The sequence below is a fragment of the Bufo bufo genome, chromosome 11 (genome assembly GCF_905171765.1).
Source record: "Bufo bufo chromosome 11, aBufBuf1.1, whole genome shotgun sequence".
Lineage (NCBI taxonomy): Eukaryota > Metazoa > Chordata > Amphibia > Anura > Bufonidae > Bufo > Bufo bufo.
Window position 1 is genome coordinate 98,300,886 of NC_053399.1, and position 24,117 is coordinate 98,325,002.

Below are 24,117 nucleotides of genomic sequence, written 5' to 3' on the forward strand. Positions count from 1 at the left end.
TATTTTTTAAAATTTTTTTTAACCCCTCCAGCCCTATTGTACTATGCATTCAGAATGCTATTATTTTCCCTTATAACCATGTTATAAGGGAAAATAATACAATCTACACAACCCCGATCCCAAACCCGAACTTCTGTGAAGAAGTTCGGATTCGGGTCTGGGTACCACAGTCAGTTTTTTATCACGCGCATGCAAAACACATTGCACCCGCGCGATAAAAACTGAACATCGGAACGCAATCCGGACATGCTCGTCTGCAAGGGGCCTTATTTTTATGCAGAGGCTGAAACATTGTCCTGCTTGCTCGGCTGATGTTTGTTACAGTGTTTCAGGATAGGTGATGTCCGATGGTTGGATCCTCCCAATTATCAGAGCCGCGAGTTACATAAGGTCAGCCATAGCCGGGGGTCTGGCCCTTTAAGTGGTCTAACAGCCCGACCTCTGTGGGCTCCTGCGCACACACAGCACATTGTCTGCCTTCTATAGGGCAGCAGTTTTATCTCCCACCTCACATTCCTGCAGCGTCCCCCCCAAAATGTCACCATTCCTCTGCAGATAAACAGTCGCCGCAATCCTGTTAGATGGGGGGGGGGGGGGGGAAAAATACGTACCAAGTGGTTAGTACCTATGGGGTGATCCGATCCTACAGAACCGCTACTGACAACACGCGCGCTGGCGATGATACAGAGGTGTCAGGACATTACCGACGCCCCCCAGGGGTGCAGAGATATTCACATAGGACAGGATTAAACCAGACACAGGACCGTTTTATTTCACTTTTATTAGAAAACCCTCTATTGTTCCAAAAAAATGGGGGCAGAGGGAGCGCAGTGCTCATTAGCGCCCCCTGCCCCCGCAGCCAGGACGTAGCAGATGACAGTTATAGCACCCATGCAATTGTCCCATAAAATGCCGCTGGTTCTGATGGGGTAGACGCGGGTGCAGGGTGACCCCCCCCAAAAAATAAAACATTTGGATTTTTGTTTCAACCAAAGAATAAGGTCCTGGAGCGCCACCCACTGGAGATCAGATGGTACTGGCGGAGCTGCCCGAGAGGGGTCCTTGGGGTTTCCTGTAGACGGGTGCGGGGTCTCCAGCGGACAGAGCCCCTCAGTTCTTCTTGGGTTTGGGCGTGTCGTATTTTCTCTTGCTTGAAAACCACAGGAGGAGGGGGATGCCGACGGAGGGCAGAGTCATCATTCCGAAGGCCGCCCAGTCCAGCTACGGGCGAGAGAGGAAACAAGATGTCAGCGATAGACCAAAGTGCCACCCTATGGTGGTGTGCGCCCCCTAGTGTCTGTGACAGGTCATCAATCCCAGAACAGGACTGAGTTACCTCTACAGAGTCCAACCACTAAATATCCGCGCCCCTCTGACTCCCCCTGAGCAGCCACTTACAAAATGAGGGGAGAATCGTCTGTCAAACTCTCGCTGAGCAAGGATGCCTCCTTGTCCGGGGGCGCTGGTGTACCCCACCTGTCAGCAAAACACAGAGCATTAGTCATCTGACACCCGCAGCACAGTCGTCAGAGCCCCCCAACCTTCAGCAACTTACCACAACCTGTGAGCCCTCCTGAGCCAGGTAAGTGATGGTGGCGGAGGTGAAGTTGAAGTACCCGGCCTTCAGGGGGCGCAGGACCACAGTGTGCGAGACGTTGCTGGCTCTGAAAACGGGTGTGTTAAGGAAGAACACTAGAGGGCGACAGTGAGCCACACAGACATGTATGAGGAGATTGCCCTCATGCACACTGCCGTGAGCCGTCCGTGGTATCCCGGCCTGGCAGGATTGTTCCACGGCCGTGTGCATGAGGCCTAACCCTTTGGTGCCGCAGCGATTTGACGTGCGAGGGTCTGCTTTTTATGGGACAAGATGAATCCTCAGGATAGGCCATCAATATCAACATTTGGGACAACCCCTTTAAGGCCTATTTTGGTCTTACAGGGGTTGCTATACTCCAAGATCAGATGTAATTACAGTCAGGAGCCAGAACCTGTTCACCACAGTAGTGACGGCGCCCCGTCCGTAGTCACACGCACTGCTGCAGCCATTCACTGGCCTCTGTGGTGCATGTGACCATGGCACATCCACAGGGGACCAGGAGGAGCCTCGGTGTTGGGTGACCAAACCTGCAATCCCGGCCGAGACACACAAGTGATCGCTTCCTACAGTCGGGCGCAGTGACATCAATTCATTTTCTTCCTATTCAAATGTATATCAGTTTTTCCAATAGCGTCGCAGGGGGAAATGAGGGGACAGTGGGAGCCCCCTCCCTCAATACAACCACTTAGATGCTCCAGTCACTATACACCGCAGCATCTAAGGCCCCTTTCACACGGGCGAGTATTCCGCGCGGATGCGATGCGTGAGGTGAACGCATTGCACCCGCACTGAATCCCGACCCATTCATTTCTATGGGGCTGTTCACATGAGCGGTGATTTTCACGCATCACTTGTGCATTGTGTAAAAAAATCGCAGCATGCTCTATATTCTGTGTTTTTCACACAACGCAGGCCCCATAGAAGTGAATGGGGTTGCGTGAAAACCACAAGCAAGTGCGGATGCGGTGCGATTTTCACGCACGGTTGCTAGGAGACAATCGGGATGGAGACCCGATCATTATTATTTTCCCTTATAATATGGTTATAAGGGAAAATAATAGCATTCTGAATACAGAATGCATAGTAAAACAGCGCTGGAGGGGTTAAAAAAAAATATAATAACTTAACTCGCCTTAATCCACTTTATCGCACTGCCAGCATCTCTTCTGTCTTCTTCTTTGCTGTGTACAGGAACAGGACCTGTGGTGACGTCACTCCGGTCATCACATGGTCTTTTACCATGGTGATGGATCATGTGATGACCGGAGTGACGTCACCACAGGTCCTGTTCCTCCACACAGCTAAGATGAAGACAGAAGGAGATGCCGGCTGCGCGATCAAGTGGACTAAGGGGAGTTAAATTATTATTATTTTTAACCCCTCCAGCGCTGTTTTACTATGCATTCTGTACTCAGAATGCTATTATTTTCCCCTTATAACCATGTTATAAGGGAAAATAATAATGATCGGGTCTCCATCCCGATCGTCTCCTAGCAACCGTGCGTGAAAATATACAATCTACAGAACACCGCTCCCAAGCCCGAACGAGTACCAAACATGCGCGATTTTTCTCACGCGAGTGCAAAACGCATTACAATGTTTTGTACTCGCGCGGAACAATTGTGCATGTTCCCGCAACGCCCGTGTGAAAGAGGCCTAAGCGGTCAAATGTCTAGGATCAGAGCTCCCGATCCTGGCAGTAACAGACTCCTGACACCCTCTCCAGTCTCGTGCTGTAATCTGTGGCACATGGTGTGTGGGTACAGTGGATGGCGCCAAGGTTTTTTTTTGCCATGACCCACGTTCACTAGGAGATGCGGGACTCGGCTGGACATCAGGCGGGGAGCCCGTCAGCTAGGAGGTTCAGTAAAGGATACGGGGCGATTCGGTCCCATTTCACATTCAGCATTCCGGAGACAATCCCAAAGTCCTCTGGAGGGAAGGAATCATCGGAGAGCTCCACATCCAGGGCGGCGCTAGAGAGGCAGGTGATAACACAAGGATCAGTCACAACATACTGAGGTACGAGGCACAGGAGGACTGACGCCTCCCTGACCTCACTGCTTTATGGTAAAAAGCTGGGCGACTACCAATATAGCCGCCGTCACCCAACAGTACAAATCCTGGAAGGATCACAGTTTCATCTGCCATTCACCAGGCTGGAAAAGCCATAAAAGCCGCTTACTTGGAGCCCACGTTGTAGATGTTATACTGCAGCGTCAGGTCCTTCCCCTCCACGGCGTATCTGTTCAGCAGGGTCTTAGACGCCAACAACCGAGCCCCGTCCTCACAATGGACGACCGCCAGGAGGGCGAGCAGCGCAACAAACAACGACTTCATCTGCAGGAAGCAAAACAATGGCAGTGACCCCTCAGCAGTGACATCGTACGGCGACCCCTCCCCTCAGCAGTGACATCGTACGGCGACCCCTCCCCTCAGCAGTGACATCGTACACTAAGCCCTCAGAAGTGACATCGCACGGCGTCCCCTGCCCTCAGCAGTGACATCGCACGGCCATTAGGGCTCCCCCCTTGCACATGTCCGTGAGATACCGGACTGGCATTGCAGGAGCGCACAGCGTCATTGGTTGCTATTACACCGTGCGCTCCTGCAATGCCAGTCCGGTATCTCACGGAGCGTGTTCCACGGACGTCTGCATAATCCTCCAAGAACACTGATGGGCGGAGTTAGACAAATAAGGGGGGGGGGGGTCTGGGCACTTGTGATGGCTCATTAACATACCATAGAAAAGATTTTTTGGGCTGTTTGGAGAATCTGAAAAACTAACCCAAGGTAAGATCTGTGCTAGGCCTGTGTGCCCCACTGACCTATGTGATCATGGCAGGTTGGTGCCAGGCTCCCTCTACGGCGACAACTTGCCAGAGCAACAGACTACTGGAATTACCGCACCCTGGATCCCTACTGACTACAATGGGATGTGTTGGTATCTGGCATAGCCGCGCACCCTGGACCCCTATGGACTATAGTGGGATGTAGAGGTATCTGGCATAGCCGCGCACCCTGGACCCCTATGGGCTATAGTGGGATGTAGAGGTATCTGGCATAGCCGCGCACCCTGGACCCCTATGGGCTATAGTGGGATGTAGAGGTATCTGGCATAGCCGCGCACCCTGTGCCCCTATGGACTATAATGGGATGTGGCGGTATCCGGCATGGCCGCGCACCCTGTGCCCCTATGGACTATAATGGGATGTGGCGGTATCCGGCATGGCCGCGCACCCTGTGCCCCTATGGACTATAATGGGATGTGACGGTATCCAGCATAGCCGCGCACCCTTGATCCCTACTGACTATAATGGGATGTGACGGTATCCGGCATAGCCGCGCACCCTGTACCCCTATGGACTATAATGGGATGTAGAGGTATCCGGCATAGCCGCGCACCCTGGACCCCTATGGGCTATAGTGGGATGTAGAGGTATCCGGCATAGCCGCGCACCCTGTGCCCCTATGGGCTATAGTGGGATGTGGCGGTATCCGGCATGGCCGCGCACCCTGTGCCCCTATGGGCTATAGTGGGATGTAGAGGTATCCGGCATAGCCGCGCACCCTGTACCCCTATGGACTATAATGGGATGTGGAGGTATCCGGCATAGCCGCGCACCCTGTACCCCTATGGACTATAATGGGATGTGGAGGTATCCGGCATAGCCGCGCACCCTGTACCCCTATGGACTATAATGGGATGTGACGGTATCTGGCATAGCCGCGCACCCTGTACCCCTATGGACTATAGTGGGACGTGGCTGTATCCGGCATAGCCGCGCACCCTGTACCCCTATGGACTATAGTGGGACGTGGTGGTATCCGGCATGGCCGCGCACCCTGTGCCCCTATGGACTATAATGGGATGTGACGGTATCCGGCATAGCTGCGCACCCTGTGCCCCTATGGACTATAATGGGATGTGACGGTATCCGGTGTGGCCGCGCACCCAGTGCCCCTATGGGCTATAGTGGGACGTGGCTGTATCCGGCATAGCCGCGCACCCTGTACCCCTATGGACTATAATGGGATGTGGAGGTATCCGGCATGGCCGCACACCCTGTGCCCCTATGGACTATAGTGGGATGTGGCGGCTTTCTCTGCACGCAGCAGATTGCCACCATTTAAGCCGGATACCATTCCAGTCAATGGGGATCCAGTGGTGCACAGCAATGCCATATACAATAGAGACCCTCCTCCTGCAGCAGCGCTGCCCCTCACCAGTATAAAGTAACTAATAGCCGGGACCCCTATATACATAAGTGGGTCATGTGACCCTACAAGTTACGCTGATGTGTCACACCCCTTCACATGCCCCCAAAAGTACATTAAAAAAAAGAGCACTGTCCCTTTAAGAGCAGGTCATTTTCTTAAAGGGACAGTAGTCTAGGTAGGATCAGATATTGTTACATTATACATCCTAAGGAGTTATTGATCCCACTGACTACAACCCTCATCAGGCCACCAGACGAGGACTGCAGGGACATAAGGCCATTATAATAACTATCCCAATAGGACAGTGTGGACCCTGATGAGTATACATGGCGCAGGGCCCGGTGATGAGGCTCCACACAGAGTAATGAATGGTAACCCCCCCCCCCCCCCCCCCCCCCAGTATTAGTGCGCACTTACCCCGCCGGCTTCCAGCTCTCACACTGACCAGACTCCGGGCTCTCCGCGATCACACACTCAACAAGGACACGTCAACCAGCGACGAACCGGAACTTCCGGCGCCGCGGGCCGTGAAGCATGATGGGAAATGTAGTCTCCGGCCGCTCTGAGTCACGTGACACAGTACTGCTGCTACTGTATAAATTTGTGAGGTAAAAGCGCGGGAAACAAGGAGCACGGAGCTACGTCCTCAGCAGTCAGCACTGTGCGTGACCGTAACGCTGTAGGGTTATTAGATATGTGTATATGACCAGTAATAGAGGCTTCTGTTGTATTTTGTCTTTACCTGTGTGAGGGTCCGGGTATGCCTGCTGGTAGTTTTCTGTCACCAGGGCTGCCATCAGAAATTTTGGATCTGTGGCTGGCACACTGTTATGGAGGGGGATCTGTGGATGAATTGTACCGTATATAGCATCTTATGCTATATGTGTCATCCACAGATCCCCGTCATAACAGTGTTCTGTGGATGACACTATTATGGGGGAGATCTGTGGATGACACTTATGGGGGGGGGGGGGAAATGTGTATGTCACTTATGGAGGGGATCTGTGGAGGATGGCACCGTTATGGAGGGGGATCTGTGGATGATACATACCGTATGTAGCATCTTATGCTATATGTGTCATCCACGGATCCCCCTCCCTATAACAGTGCCGTCATCCACGGATCCCCCTCCATAACAGTGGTGTCATCCACGGGTCCCCCTCCCTATAACAGTGCCGTCATCCACGGGTCCCCCTCCCTATAACAGTGCCGTCATCCACGGGTCCCCCTCCCTATAACAGTGCCGTCATCCACGGGTCCCCCTCCCTATAACAGTGCCGTCATCCACGGGTCCCCCTCCCTATAACAGTGCCGTCATCCACGGGTCCCCCTCCCTATAACAGTGCCGTCATCCACGGGTCCCCCTCCCTATAACAGTGCCGTCATCCACGGATCCCCCTCCCTATAACAGTGCCGTCATCCACGGATCCCCCTCCATAACAGTGCCGTCATCCACGGGTCCCCCTCCCTATAACAGTGCCGTCATCCATGGATCCCCCTCCCCATAACAGTGCCGTCATCCACGGGTCCCCCTCCCCTCACAGTAGTATACATTTATAAACTGTAGTCGGTATCAGACAGTAACGCTCATCTCTTTCCTAGTGGGGTTTGGATGCCACATCAGATGCTCCGTGCCAGATAGACGGTCTAGTTACGTGGTTGAGTCTTTTGCCGTGAATAGAGACGATCTGCTTACCAAGCCCATTGCCTCTCATCTGTAATGACACTTTGTTGTGCACAACACTGCAGAGCTGGACTTCACTTATCGCGGTCTCCTTTCCCAAGTCCTAACTGTGCCTCGTGTTACTCACATACCCCAGGACTTACTGTAGGGCTGAATTATACAACAACCGGACAGTGGCAAAAACCACATAAATGATGCACCGATCAAAAGTGGCAGAAAACTAGACGCTGATCTACCGTACATTCAGCTCCCTCCAGTAACGGGCAGTGCGGGCGGCAGCGCTCACTCACTGACGGCACGCGCCTGCGCCGCCCGCACTGCCTGTTACCGGAGTCAGTGCAAGATAGTAAAGAGATGAGCGCTGATTTTAAAGTTAACACACTGACACAAAAAATAATATATGTCTCGGGACTGGCCGGGCCCCTTACTGGGGTATCTGCTTTACCCCCCTGATGGCGGCCCTGTCTGTGACACCCTCCAAAATTAGGGCAATGTACAAAAGGTGTCTGTGAATTCTGGTGCAAAACATGGCCCACGACAAACCTTGTGAGTTCTTCGGCCAGTTCTGACCTAATACTGTGGTAAATTACCTCAGAGGTGACCCCTCACCAAACCAGCCACCAATTTCTCACCGGTGTCCCCCTTCCCCTTCAGGATAGCGGTTTGGTAAGACATGTGCGGGAGGCTCCTGTGTGTGACAGCCGCCCTTCATTCAGTTAAGGCCTCTTTCACACGACCATTTTATTTTTCGCGGTTCCGGGCCGTTTTTTGTGTTCCGTCTACAGTCCGTATACAGACTATTCATTTCAATGGTTTCGCAAAAAAAAACAGAATGTACTCCGTATGCATTAAGTTCCATTGAAAGATAGAACATGTCCTATTATTGCCCGCAAATCGCGTTCCGTGGCTTCATTCAAGTCAATGGGTCCGCAAAAAAAATGGAACACATACGGAAATGCATCCATATGTCTTTTGAAAATGTTATGCCCAGCCCAATTTTTTCTATGTAATTAGTGTATACTGTATATACCATACAGAAAAACGGAACAGAAACGGAAACTGTGATGAATACCACACCTCGTGCCCGCTGGACGTCAACTACGTCGAGCTCACGAGACCTGGTATGGTCACGGGTTTACCAAAAACGTGAAGTTACGCCCTCCAGAGGAGCACGTAAGGTCAGGTTGGTACAGTTTACACACACACCTCCTGTCCACGCGGGCACAGAGAGGCAACAATCTGAGAGAGCCTTTTCACTGCCGCAGTGAAACAGCGCGTCCTCAGCCCGGGTATCTGCCACCAGTTCTCGTTTGATATAAGCCCGGTCCGCTAATGGGATTATATAGGGTCAGAAACCAACCCGCGGTAGCTTATAACTAGGCCAAAACACGGACGTGGGGATTCGTGATCGAGATACAAGATTAAATTATAGATTATAGTGGGCCACTAGATATAACACAATATACGCAGACAATATATACAGTGGTCTGAGGTTACAGATACAGATTATATGGTTACAACAGGGTTAAGCAGTGTAAAAGTCAGTTACCGGGTAAGATGAAAGTTCCTTTTGGTTGGGAGATGTTCTTTGCTTGAGGCCACATGAAAGGCCGTGATCTCAGCTATTTCCTGGGTCCCTCTAAACACATTTGTAGGATGTGACCCCTCTTCAGAGAAAGACGCGCCTACTTGCTGGCACTAGACTTTTAACCTGTAGCCGGCCCCTCCTCTCCCGGCCTCAGGGAGGGGTCCACTCCCCCTCTTCTGGGCTGGCAGCAAATGACCCACAAAACCCTTTAGGGTTCATAGCTCCAGACCAGAGGGTCACAGCAAGATGGTTCTGGGACCAATGGACCTGCCTGGGTTCCGGCTACAAGTAGAGTCCAAACCTGGTACCGTTATGTGGTTTCTATGGGGAGATATGGATATCTTCCTCCCCTGACCTTGTCCCATTAAACAAAGACCATGGGCACGTACCTCGTGGCCGCCGGGACACAAATATGTATCCGGTTTGCGCCTGCGATGGCCAGGCGATTCATAATTCCTTATGAAAGGTAGGTGCCAACATGTCTGGGAGGGCTCATTGATCCTGGGCAAGGGCGGATACCCCATGCTGGGGGTTTTCCTGCAGGATTCAGCTTGGCTCCAAAGTGGTGCACGGAGGTGTGACCTTCTCCTTGAAGCCTGGACCCCCTGGGGCTTTCTTCCTTGCCAACTGACACTGAGATGGCTGGGGGGTGGAAACGAATTTTGCATGTACACTGAACATGCCAAGAGGTGCATCAAATGACAATCAGGGCTGGGGCTTTGAAGCAAAGCCCTCCTGTGGCAAATGGGGGTGTGAGGACATGGCTGACAGTAAATATTAATCCATATTCCTCACACCTCCCCCTTTTAGAGGGCGCCAGGGGGCAGCACAGTCCTGTGTTCCCCCGTGCGCCCATCCGCACCCTCTCTGGTGGTGAATGGCAAAGTGGTACGGCCGGAGCGCCAGGCTCCCGCGTACCCACCTCCCATTCGTTCCTGACCCATGGAGTCACCTGGATTGAGCCTGACCCCGAGGCCACAATGGCTGGCATCAGTCGGTACTACAAATGGCCGCGTGCAGTCGGCTGCTTGTAGTACCGGGAAGCTAGAAAGGGCATCCTCCAGCGCCTGGAAGGCCGTCTCGCAGTCGTTTGTCAAATCGACTGCGGAGGGCAGCTTCTTCCTGGTGCGGTCCGTCAGGGGTCTCGCCAGGCTACTATAGTGGGGTGCGAACTCCCTATAGTACCCGGCGGTGCCCAGGAAGGACATCACCTGGTACTTGACCCGGAGGGTGATCCAGGATGAGCTGGCATCCCCTCTCCCAGGTTCCGGTTCCGAGGCTTCCCTGCCTGCCCGGGGCCCCTCGCTTATGCCCCGCTGGCACTTTTCTGGCGTAAGGGTCAAGCCTGCCTGGCAGATCTGCCCGAGCATCTGTGCCAGGGTGAACAGGTACATCCTGGCATTGAGCTGCTGGTTCACGAGGTACGGTCCCTCCCTGCCTGAAGCTTATCCTGAGGTACTGGAACCAGTATCCATGTTTGCTGACCCACGTGATGGGTCCTCTCACAAGCCAACTGGTCGTACCCCCGCTTCTGGACGGTCTGGGCCTGCCCCATACTGTCGTGCACCAACCGCGACAAGGCCGGCGCCTTTTCCTGGAAGCGCTCGATGACCGATGCCCCAGGCGTGGCTACGTTTCCCCTCCAGGCCTCTGTCTTAGCGGCCCCTGGGTTTCTGGTTACCGGAATCTCATGCACTGCAATGAATGACCCCCTCCCCACTAAGGGGAGAGGCACCCATCACATCCCCAACAACAGGCATGTTAGGTACATTCACAGTATCATCAGGGGGGACATTACCGGTACATCACTTTCTGGGGGGTCAACGGCCACATACTTAGACACAAGCCGCCCCAGGTCTGTCCCCAGCAAAACACTGGCGGGGATATTTGCGGATACCCCCACCTCCCTTACTCCTCAACCGGCGCCCCAGTCTAAATAGACCTTGGCGACGGGCAGCGCTGGTTCTTCTCCTCCAATCCCGGAGACAGTGAGGGATCTCCCAGGCAGTAAATCATGGGGTGCCACCAGTTCAGGCCGTACCAGGGTCATCTCAGTGCCGGTGTCTCCAAGTCCCATGGCCACAGCCTGGCCCACGGTGACCGGTTGAACATTGTCAAGGGACCTCCCACACACAACACAGTGGACAGTTTCCGGGTTGATGACGGGGACGGATCCCTCGGGCGCTGGGGACACATGGCTTTGAAGTGTCCTGGCTGCTTACACAGGTGACACAGTCGGGGTTCCCCCACCGACATGGAAAGTGCAGCAGGGGCCGGTGCCCACTTGGGCCTAGGGGCAGGGGTAGCAGGTGCAGCGTGCGTCTTACCCCCTCTCCAGCCAACAGGTTTCCGGGCCTCTGAAGTCCTGTTGTTGGTGTATTCATCTGCCAGGGTTGCTGTTGCATCCTCCCCGCCACCATTCAAAGCATCGGCCATCTCCTTAGCTTTTTTCCTTGTGATACTGGCCGTCATTGCAACGGATGGTCACTGACACCGACTGAAACCTGATGCACACACACCTTATTGTATCTGCACTCAGACTGTCTAGTGTTGAGCTGATTTTAAGACTCCAGCTGCAAGAGCTACTGCTGGTCGTCTTTAGTGTCTGGGAGTATGGGTATCACACTCACACACACTAGTATCTCGATCCTACTTTGCTGCCACCAATAGCTGCTGGGGATAGTTAACATAACAGAGAGAGGGAAACAAACGTCCCTCCCTCTGTTATCTGCATACCTCCGGCGCGATAATTATCGCAGGGTATGCAGATGCGCTACAGGCGGAGGATCAAAGGAACCCTCCGCCTGGAATGCGCGGTGACGTCATAGGACAGGCTGCCTCGGGAGCGATCGCCGCCGAACTGAAACGAGCTCCCAGCCGGAGAGGATCATCCCCTAGGAAAACGAGCAACCCCTGGACAACGAGCATACCGGATGAGTATCAATATTACCCCCTATACCACCAACGATTCCTCTGCATTAACCCTTACTCCCCCCTATATCTCCAACGATCCCCCTGCATTAACCCTTACTCCCCCCTATACCACCAACGAATCCCCTGCATTAACCCTTACTTCCCCTATACCACCAACGTACCCCAATTCCCCTGTGTTATCCCTCATTCCCCTAAATCCCCTGCTACCCTAGTTTTGCCCCTGTTACGACCCTTATACCTCCCCTGGCATATCATCCCATCTGATACCCCTTGATACCCCTTCACGGCTGCCCTGCATACCCCAGCAGCAGTGTCTGTATTAACCCCTTGTTATTCCCCGTAGGGATAGTATATTGACAGGATTGGGTGGGCTGCTGTTACGTGTATGTAAGTGTATTATTGTAATTGTAGTTAGATCCTGGGGAGGACTTGGGACTGTGTTAGGGTTCTTTCACATTAGCGTTTTTCTTTTCCGGCATAGAGTTCCGTCACAGGGGCTCTATACCGGAAAAGAGCTGATCAGGCATATCCCCATGCATTCTGAATGGAGAGTAATCCGTTCAGGATGCATCAGGACGTCTTCAGTTCAGTCATTTTGACTGATCAGGCAAAAGAGAAAACCGTAGCATGCTACAGTCTTATCTCCGGCGGAAAAAACTGAAGATTTGCCTGAATGCCGGATCCGGCATTTTTTCCATAGGAATGTATTAGTGCCGGATCCGTTATTTAAAATACCAGAATGCCGGATCCGTCCTAATGGTCTGCGCATGCGCAGACCTTTAAAAATGAGAAAAAAATAAATACCTGATCCGTTTTGCCTGATGACACTGGAAAAACGGATCCGGTATTGCAATGCATTTTTCTGACTGATCAGGATCCTGAACTGCCTGCCGGAATCAAACAACGCAAGTGTGAAAGTAGCCTTAGCGTAGTTAGGACCGTATTAGTGTTTGTTTACTTATATATATTTATAGCAGCACACAGCAATATATCTATTCCATTGATATAGATATATATAATTATAAGCAAATAGTGGACTGTGACGTGCAGTGTGTTAATAAATCCCTTTTATTTCAGCACAGTGTGTAGTCTTTTGTAGTATAAGGCGCCGCAGCAATAGCCACAGGTAGTTCCGTGTAGAGTAAGGTAATCAGTAGTGATTTGTTTATTTAGACGGAGTCATCACTAGACGACTCACTCCTATTTATGAATATTAATTATTGAGATTTGCATAAATCTCAATAATTAATATACCCTTTAACATTGGCGAGCCAGGCCCACTGCTAGGAATTTGTATCTGTGTTTGGTTTTGGTGAGAAAAATCGGTTTGCGCTGTGAACTAGTCAGGCGGGAGGGACGCGGTCAGTGGATTCTGAGCGTCCATAGCCTGATAGTTCGGACAGGTAAAGCGTTTTGTTCAATCAGGACCAAACACAGAACAATCTCTACAGCAGAGAATCTAAAAAAAAAAAAAAAAAACTTTTCTGATTTTTGTATTAATATTTTCTGATTCCCTTACACGCCCACTGATGACTGGAGAGAAGTCATCACCTACACCACTGAGGAGAGAACCATCATCATTGAAGCCGAACAGAAGTCGTCTGGCTGGTCGGGAGAAGGCGTTCCGAATATTGAAGGACCTCCTCCACGCAGCAACACAGCACAACAAACGACACCAATGAAGATGGCCTCTCGTCAAAAAGGGAGTATGAACTTCTCCACACTGCAACACCTCAGCAAACATAGCACATACAACCCCATCATCCCCACCACTTACAAATCCACCGAGCTGCTATGGTCCACTTTATTGGACCAGGTATACGCTCATGATAAACTCTGCGTTAATAATAGTGTGTTCAAAAAAACGGCTCCAAATCATTATATGTGGAGAGCTGTGATGTCACTGATGTAATATATCACCTATATGAGGAAAGCAGTGATATCACTGATGTAATATATCACTTGTATGTGGATTTCTGTGATGTCACTGATGTAATATATCACCTATATGTGGATAGCGGTGATGTTACTGATGATATATATCGTTATATATGGAGAGCGGTGATGTCACTGATGTAATATATCACCTATATGTGGAGAGCAGTGATGTCACTGATGTAATATATCATTATATGTGGAGAGCTGTGATGTCACTGATGTAATATATCACCTATATATGGAGAACTGTGATGTCACTGATGTAATATATCACTTGTATGTGGAGAGCTGTGATGTCACTGATGTAATATATCATTATATGTGGAGAGCTGTGATGTCACTGATGTAATATATCATTATTTGTGGTCGGGGCCACACCTGAACCGGGACCCTAACTAGTAGTTAGCTAAACGGTTTGTTTTGTGCCGTAACCGCAACGTCGTAGGAGGCCATACCCTGGTGTGATGATGAAATGGAGGGTGGGAAGGGTGGGTGTGTTGAGCAGAAGTAGGATGCAGGGGAGGGGGAAAGGAGCCTGAATAGCGGGGTAGAGCCCCTCCCACAAATACATGTGGATGTCACTGATGTAATATATCACCTATATGTGGAAAGCAGTGATGTCACTGATGTAATATATCGTTATATGTGGAGAGCTGTGATGTCACTGATGTAATATATCACCTATATGTGGAGAGCAGTGATGTCACTAATGCAATATATCATTATATGTAGACAGCGGTGATGTCAGTGATGTAATATATCACCTAGATGTGGAGAACTGTGATGTCACTGATGTAATATATCTCTTGTATGTGGAGAGCGGTGATGTCACTGATGTAATATATCACTTGTATGTGAAGAGCGGTAATGTCACTGATGTAATATATCACTTGTATGTGAAGAGCGGTGATGTCACTGATGTAATATTTCACCTATATGTGGAGAGCTGTGATGTCACTGATGTAATATATCATTATATGTAGACAGCGGTGATGTCACTGATGTAATATATCACCTATATGTGTAGAGCGGTGATGTCACTGATGTAATATATCACTTGTATGTGGAGAGCGGTGATGTCACTGATGTAATATATCACTTGTATGTGGAGAGCGGTGATGTCACTGATGTAATATTTCACCTATATGTGGAGAGCAGTGATGTCACTGATGTAATATATCATTATATGTGGAGAGCTGTGATGTCACTGATGTAATATATCACCTATATGTGGAGAGCAGTGATGTCACTGATGTAATATATCATTATATGTAGACAGCGGTGATGTCACTGATGTAATATATCACCTATATGTGGAGAGCTGTGACGTCACTGATGTAATATATCACTTGTATGTGGAGAGCGGTGATGTCACTGATGTAATATATCACTTATATGTGGAGAGCGGTGATGTCACTGATGTAATATTTCACCTATATGTGGAGAGCAGTGATGTCACTGATGTAATATATCATTATATGTAGACAGCGGTGATGTCACTGATGTAATATATCACCTATATGTGTAGAGCGGTGATGTCACTGATGTAATATATCACTTGTATGTGGAGAGCGGTGATGTCACTGATGAAATATTTCACCTATATGTGGAGAGCAGTGATGTCACTGATGTAATATATCATTATATGTGGAGAGCTGTGATGTTACTGATATAATATATCACCTATTTGTGGAGAGCAGTGATGTCACTGATGTAATATATCACTTGTATGTGGATTGCTGTGATGTCACTGATGTAATATATCACCTATATGTGGATAGCAGTGATGTTACTGATGAAATATATTGTTATATATGGAGAGCGGTGATGTCACTGATGTAATATATCATTATATGTGGAGAGCTGTGATGTCACTGATGTAATATATCACCTATATGTGGAGAGCAGTGATGTCACTGATGTAATATATCATTATATGTAGACAGTGGTGATGTCACTGATGTAATATATCACCTATATGTGGAGAGCTGTGATGTCACTGATGTAATATATCACCTATATGTGAAGAGCGGTGATGTCACTGATGTAATATATCACTTGTATGTGGAGAGCGGTGATGTCACTGATGTAATATATCACTTATATGTGAAGAGCGGTGATGTCACTGATGTAATATTTCACCTATATGTGGAGAGCGGTGATGTCACTGATGTAATATATCATTATTTGTGGTCGGGGCCACACCTGAACCGGGACCCTAACTAGTAGTTAGCTAAACGGTTTGATTTGTGCCGTAAGCGCAACGTCGTAGGGATGACTGAAGGAGGCCATCCCCTGGTGTGATGATGAAATGGATGGTGGGAAGGGTGGGTGTGTTGAGCAGACGTAGGATGCAGGGTAGGGGGAAATGATCCTGAATAGCGGGACAGAGCCCCTCCCACAAATACAGGCCAATAAATCGGCCTTAAAACATGTGGAGAGCGGTGATGTCACTGATGTAATATATCATCTATATGTGGAAAGCAGTGATGTCACTGATGTAATTTATCACTTGTATGTGGATTGCTGTGATGTCACTGATGTAATATAACACCTATATGTGGATAGCGGTGATGTTACTGATTAAATATATCGTTATATATGGAGAGCGGTGATGTCACTGATGTAATATATCATTATATGTGGAGAGCTGTGATGTCACTGATGTAATATATCACCTATATGTGGAGAGCAGTGATGTCACTGATGTAATATATCATTATATGTAGACAGCGGTGATGTCACTGATGTAATATATCACCTAAATGTGGAGAACTGTGATGTCACTGATGTAATATATCACTTATATGTGAAGAGCGGTGATGTCACTGATGTAATATTTCACCTATATGTGGAGAGCAGTGATGTCACTGATGTAATATATCATTATATGTGGAGAGCTGTGATGTCACTGATGTAATATATCATTATATGTGGAGAGCTGTGATGTCACTGATGTAATTTATCACTTGTATGTGGAGAGCTGTGATGTCACTGATGTAATATATCACCTATATGTGGAGAGCAGTGATGTCACTGATGTAATATATCATTATATGTAGACAGCGTTGATGTCACTGATGTAATATATCACCTAAATGTGGAGAACTGTGATGTCACTGATGTAATATATCACTTGTATGTGAAGAGCGGTGATGTCACTGATGTAATATATCACTTATATGTGAAGAGCGGTGATGTCACTGATGTAATATTTCACCTATATGTGGAGAACTGTGATGTCAATGATGTAATATATCACTTGTATGTGGAGAGCGGTGATGTCACTGATGTAATATATCACTTGTATGTGGAGAGCGGTGATGTCACTGATGTAATATATCACCTATATGTGGAGAGCTGTGATGTCACTGATGTAATATATCACTTGTATGTGGAGAGCGGTGATGTCACTGATGTAATATATCACTTATATGTGGAGAGCTGTGATGTCACTGATGCAATATATCACTTATATGTGGAGAGCTGTGATGTCACTGATGTAATATATCACTTGTATGTGGAGAGCGGTGATGTCACTGATGTAATATTTCACCTATATGTGGAGAGCAGTGATGTCACTGATGTAATATATCATTATATGTGGAGAGCTGTGATGTCACTGATGTAATATTTCACCTATATGTGGAGAGCAGTGATTTCACTGATGTAATATATCATTATATATGGAGAGCTGTGATGTCACTGATGTAATATATCACCTATATGTGAAGAGCAGTGATGTCACTGATGTAATATATCATTATATGTAGACAGCGGTGATGTCACTGATGAAATATATTTCCTATATGTGGAGAGCTGTGATGTCACTGATGTAATATATCACTTATATATGGAGAGCGGTGATGTCACTGATGTAATATTTCACCTATAAGTGGAGAGCTGTGATGTCACTGATATAATATATCATTATATGTAGACAGCAATGATGTCACTGATGTAATATATCACCTATATGTGGAGAACTGTGATGTCACTGATGTAATATATCACTTGTATGTGGAGAGCGGTGATGTCACTGATGTAATATTTCACCTATATGTGGAGAGCTGTGATGTCACTGATGTAATATATCATTATATGTGGAGAGCTGTGATGTCACTGATGTAATATATCATTATATGTGGATAGCGGTTATGTTACTGATGAAATATATCGTTATATATGGAGAGCGGTGATGTCACTGATGTAATATATCATTATATGTGGAGAGCTGTGATGTCACTGATGTAATATATCACCTATATGTGGAGAGCAGTGATGTCACTGATGTAATATATCATTATATGTAGACAGCGGTGATGTCACTGATGTAATATATCACCTATATGTGGAGAGCTGTGATGTCACTGATGTAATATATCACTTGTATGTGGAGAGCGGTGATGTCACTGATGTAATATTTCACCTATATGTGGAGAGCAGTGATGTCACTGATGTAATATATCATTATATGTAGACAGCGGTGATGTCACTGATGTAATATATCACCTATATGTGTAGAGCGGTGATGTCACTGATGTAATATATCACTTGTATGTGGAGAGCGGTGATGTCACTGATGAAATATTTCACCTATATGTGGAGAGCTGTGATGTCACTGATGTAATATTTCACCTATATGTGGAGAGCTGTGATGTTACTGATATAATATATCACCTATATGTGGAGAGCAGTGATGTCACTGATGTAATATATCATTATATGTGGAGAGCTGTGATGTCACTGATGTAATTTATCACTTGTATGTGGATTGCTGTGATGTCACTGATTTAATATATCACCTATATGTGGATAGCAGTGATGTTACTGATGAAATATATTGTTATATATGGAGAGCGGTGATGTCACTGATGTAATATATCATTATATGTGGAGAGCTGTGATGTCACTGATGTAATATATCACCTATATGTGGAGAGCAGTGATGTCACTGATGTAATATATCATTATATGTAGACAGTGATGATGTCACTGATGTAATATATCACCTATATGTGGAGAGCTGTGATGTCACTGATGTAATATATCACTTGTATGTGGAGAGCGGTGATGTCACTGATGTAATATTTCACCTATAAGTGGAGAGCTGTGATGTCACTGATATAATATATCACCTATATGTGGAGAACTGTGATGTCACTGATGTAATATATCACTTGTATGTGGAGAGCGGTGATGTCACTGATGTAATATTTCACCTATATGTGGAGAGCTGTGATGTCACTGATGTAATATATCATTATATGTGGAGAGCTGTGATGTCACTGATGTAATATATCATTATATGTGGATAGCGGTGATGTTACTGATGAAATATATCGTTATATATGGAGAGCGGTGATGTCACTGATGTAATATATCATTATATGTGGAGAGCTGTGATGTCACTGATGTAATATATCACCTATATGTGGAGAGCAGTGATGTCACTGATGTAATATATCATTATATGTAGACAGCGGTGATGTCACTGATGTAATATATCACCTAAATGTGGAGAAATGTGATGTCAATGATGTAATATATCACTTGCATGTGGAGAGCGGTGATATCACTGATGTAATATATCACTTGTATGTGGAGAGCGGTGATGTCACTGATGTAATATATCACTTATATGTGAAGAGCGGTGATGTCACTGATGTAATATATCATTATATGTGGAGAGCAGTGATGTCACTGATGTAATATATCATTATATGTGAAGAGCGGTGATGTCACTGATGTAATATATCACCTATATGTGGAGAGCTGTGATGTCACTGATGTAATATATCATTATATGTGGAGAGCTGTGATGTCACTGATGTAATATTTCACCAATATGTGGAGAGCAGTGATGTCACTGATGTACTATATCATTATATGTAGAGAGCGGTGATGTCACTGATGTAATATATCACCTATATGTGGAGAGCAGTTATGTCACTGATGTAATATATCATTATATGTAGACAGCAGTGATGTCACTGATGTATTATATCACCTAAATGTGGAGAGCGGTGATGTCACTGATGTAATATATCACTTGTATGTGGGGAGCGGTGATGTCACTGATGTAATATTTCACCTATATGTGGAGAGCAGTGATGTCACTGATGTAATATATCATTATATGTGGAGAGCTGTGATGTCACTGATGTACTATATCATTATATGTAGAGAGCGGTGATGTCACTGATGTAATATATCACCTATATGTGGAGAGCAGTTATGTCACTGATGTAATATATCATTATATGTAGACAGCAGTGATGTCACTGATGTATTATATCACCTAAATGTGGAGAACGGTGATGTCACTGATGTAATATATCACTTGTATGTGGAGAGCGGTGATGTCACTGATGTAATATTTCACCTATATGTGGAGAGCGGTGATGTCACTGATGTAATATATCATTATTTGTGGTCGGGGCCACACCTGAACCGGGACCCTAACTAGTAGTTAGCTAAACGGTTTGTTTTGTGCCGTAACCGCAACGTCGTAGGGATGACTGAAGGAGGCCATCCCCTGGTGTGATGATGAAATGGAGGGTGGGAAGGGTGGGTGTGTTGAGCAGAAGTAGGATGCAGGGGAGGGGGAAATGAGCCTGAATAGCGGGGCAGAGCCCCTCCCACAAATACATGTCAATGTCACTGATGTAATATATCATTATATGTGGAGAGCTGTGATGTCACTGATGTAATATATCACCTATATGTGGAAAGCAGTGATGTCACTGATGTAATATATCGTTATATGTGGAGAGCTGTGATGTCACTGATGTGATATATCATTATATGTGGAGAGGTGTGATGTCACTGATGTAATATATCACCTATATGTGGAGAGCAGTGATGTCACTAATGTAATATATCATTATATGTAGACAGCGGTGATGTCAGTGATGTAATATATCACTTGTATGTGGAGAACTCTGATGTCAATGATGTAATATATCTCTTGTATGTGGAGAGCGGTGATGTCACTGATGTAATATATCACTTGTATGTGAAGAGCGGTGATGTCACTGATGTAATATTTCACCTATATGTGGAGAGCAGTGATGTCACTGATGTAATATATCATTATATGTAGACAGCGGTGATGTCACTGATGTAATATATCACCTATATGTGTAGAGCGGTGATGTCACTGATGTAATATATCACCTAAATGTGGAGAGCAGTGATGTCACTGATGTAATATATCACCTATATGTGTAGAGCGGTGATGTCACTGATGTAATATTTCACCTATATGTGGAGAGCAGTGATGTCACTGATGTAATATATCATTATATGTGGAGAGCTGTGATGTCACTGATGTAATATATCACCTATATGTGGAGAGCAGTGATGTCACTGATGTAATATATCATTATATGTAGACAGCGGTGATGTCACTGATGTAATATATCACCTACATGTGGAGAGCTGTGACGTTACTGATGTAATATATCACTTGTATGTGGAGAGCGGTGATGTCACTGATGTAATATATCACTTATATGTGGAGAGCGGTGATGTCACTGATGTAATATTTCACCTATATGTGGAGAGCAGTGATGTCACTGATGTAATATATCATTATATGTAGACAGCGGTGATGTCACTGATGTAATATATCACCTATATGTGTAGAGCGGTGATGTCACTGATGTAATATATCACTTGTATGTGGAGAGCGGTGATGTCACTGATGTAATATATCACTTGTATGTGGAGAGCGGTGATGTCACTGATGAAATATTTCACCTATATGTGGAGAGCAGTGATGTCACTGATGTAATATATCATTATATGTGGAGAGCTGTGATGTCACTGATGTAATATATCACCTATATGTGGAGAGCAGTGATGTCACTGATGTAATATATCATTATATGTGGAGAGCTGTGATGTTACTGATATAATATATCACCTATTTGTGGAGAGCAGTGATGTCACTGATGTAATATATTATTATATGTGGAGAGCTGTGATGTCACTGATGTAATTTATCACTTGTATGTGGATTGCTGTGATGTCACTGATGTAATATATCACCTATATGTGGATAGCAGTGATGTTACTGATGAAATATATTGTTATATATGGAGAGCGGTGATGTCACTGATGTAATATATCATTATATGTGGAGAGCTGTGATGTCACTGATGTAATATATCACCTATATGTGGAGAGCAGTGATGTCACTGATGTAATATATCATTATATGTAGACAGTGGTGATGTCACTGATGTAATATATCACCTATATGTGGAGAGCTGTGATGTCACTGATGTAATATATCACTTGTATGTGGAGATCGGTGATGTCACTGATGTAATATATCACCTATATGTGTAGAGCGGTGATGTCACTGATGTAATATATCACTTATATGTGAAGAGCGGTGATGTCACTGATGTAATATTTCACCTATATGTGGAGAACAGTGATGTCACTGATGTAATATATCATTATATGTGGAGAGCTGTGATGTCACTGATGTAATATATCATTATTTGTGGTCGGGGCCACACATGAACCTGGACCCTAACTAGTAGTTAGCTAAACGGTTTGATTTGTGCCGTAAGCGCAACGTCGTAGGGATGACTGAAGGAGGCCATCCCCTGGTGTGATGATGAAATGGAGGGTGGGAAGGGTGGGTGTGTTGAGCAGACGTAGGATGCAGGGGAGGGGGAAAGGAGCCTGAATACCGGGGCAGAGCCCCTCCCACAAATACATGTGGATGTCACTGATGTAATATATCATTATATGTGGAGAGCTGTGATGTCACTGATGTAATTTATCACTTGTATGTGGAGAGCTGTGATGTCACTGATGTAATATATCACCTATATGTGGAGAGCAGTGATGTCACTTATGTAATATTTCATTATATGTAGACAGCGGTGATGTCACTGATGTAATATATCACCTAAATGTGGAGAACTGTGATGTCAATGATGTAATATATCACTTGTATGTAAAGAGCGGTGATGTCACTGATGTAATATATCATTATATGTGGAGAGCTGTGATGTCACTGATGTAATATATCACCTATATGTGGAGAACTGTGATGTCAATGATGTAATATATCACTTGTATGTGGAGAGCGGTGATGTCACTGATGTAATATTTCACCTATATGTGGAGAGCAGTGATGTCACTGATGTAATATATCATTATATGTGGAGAGCTGTGATGTCACTGATGTAATATATCACCTATATGTGGAGAACTGTGATGTCAATGATGTAATATATCACTTGTATGTGGAGAGCGGTGATGTCACTGATGTAATATATCACTTGTATGTGGAGAGCGGTGATGTCACTGATGTAATATATCACCTATATGTGGAGAGCTGTGATGTCACTGATGTAATATATCACTTGTATGTGGAGAGCGGTGATGTCACTGATGCAATATATCACTTATGTGTGGAGAGCTGTGATGTCACTGATGCAATATATCACTTATATGTGTAGAGCTGTGATGTCACTGATGTAATATATCACTTGTATGTGGAGAGCGGTGATGTCACTGATGTAATATTTCACCTATATGTGGAGAGCAGTGATGTCACTGATGTAATATATCATTATATGTGGAGAGCTGTGATGTCACTGATGTAATATTTCACCTATATGTGGAGAGCAGTGATGTCACTGATGTAATATATCACCTATATGTGGAGAGCAGTGATGTCACTGATGTAATATATCATTATATGTAGACAGCGGTTATGTCACTGATGAAATATATTTCCTATATGTGGAGAGCGGTGATGTCACTGATGTAATATTTCACCTATAAGTGGAGAGCAGTGATGGCACTGATGTAATATATCATTATATGTGGAGAGCTGTGATGTCACTGATATAATATATCATTATATGTAGACAGCAATGATGTCACTGATGTAATATATCACCTATATGTGGAGAACTGTGATGTCACTGATGTAATATATCACTTGTATGTGGAGAGCGGTGATGTCACTGATGTAATATTTCACCTATATGTGGAGAGCTGTGATGTCACTGATGTAATATATCATTATATGTGGAGAGCTGTGATGTCACTGATGTAATATATCATTATTTGTGGTCGGGCCACACCTGAACCGGGACCCTAACTAGTAGTCAACTA

General features: G+C 46.1%; 1 protein-coding gene across 1 annotated transcript; it reads right to left on the reverse strand.

The window, feature by feature from the left end:
• Nucleotides 1-762: 762 nt before the first annotated feature.
• On the reverse strand, nucleotides 763-6,354 carry SSR2 (signal sequence receptor subunit 2). Its single transcript, XM_040412066.1, has 6 exons — nucleotides 6,239-6,354; nucleotides 3,786-3,940; nucleotides 3,478-3,576; nucleotides 1,556-1,664; nucleotides 1,399-1,476; nucleotides 763-1,221 (listed from the first exon to the last, which is right to left on the reverse strand). The coding sequence occupies exons 2-6, from the start codon at nucleotides 3,938-3,940 to the stop codon at nucleotides 1,111-1,113; spliced, it is 552 nt and encodes a 183-aa protein (XP_040268000.1). The 5' UTR covers nucleotides 6,239-6,354; the 3' UTR covers nucleotides 763-1,110.
• Nucleotides 6,355-24,117: the final 17,763 nt, after the last annotated feature.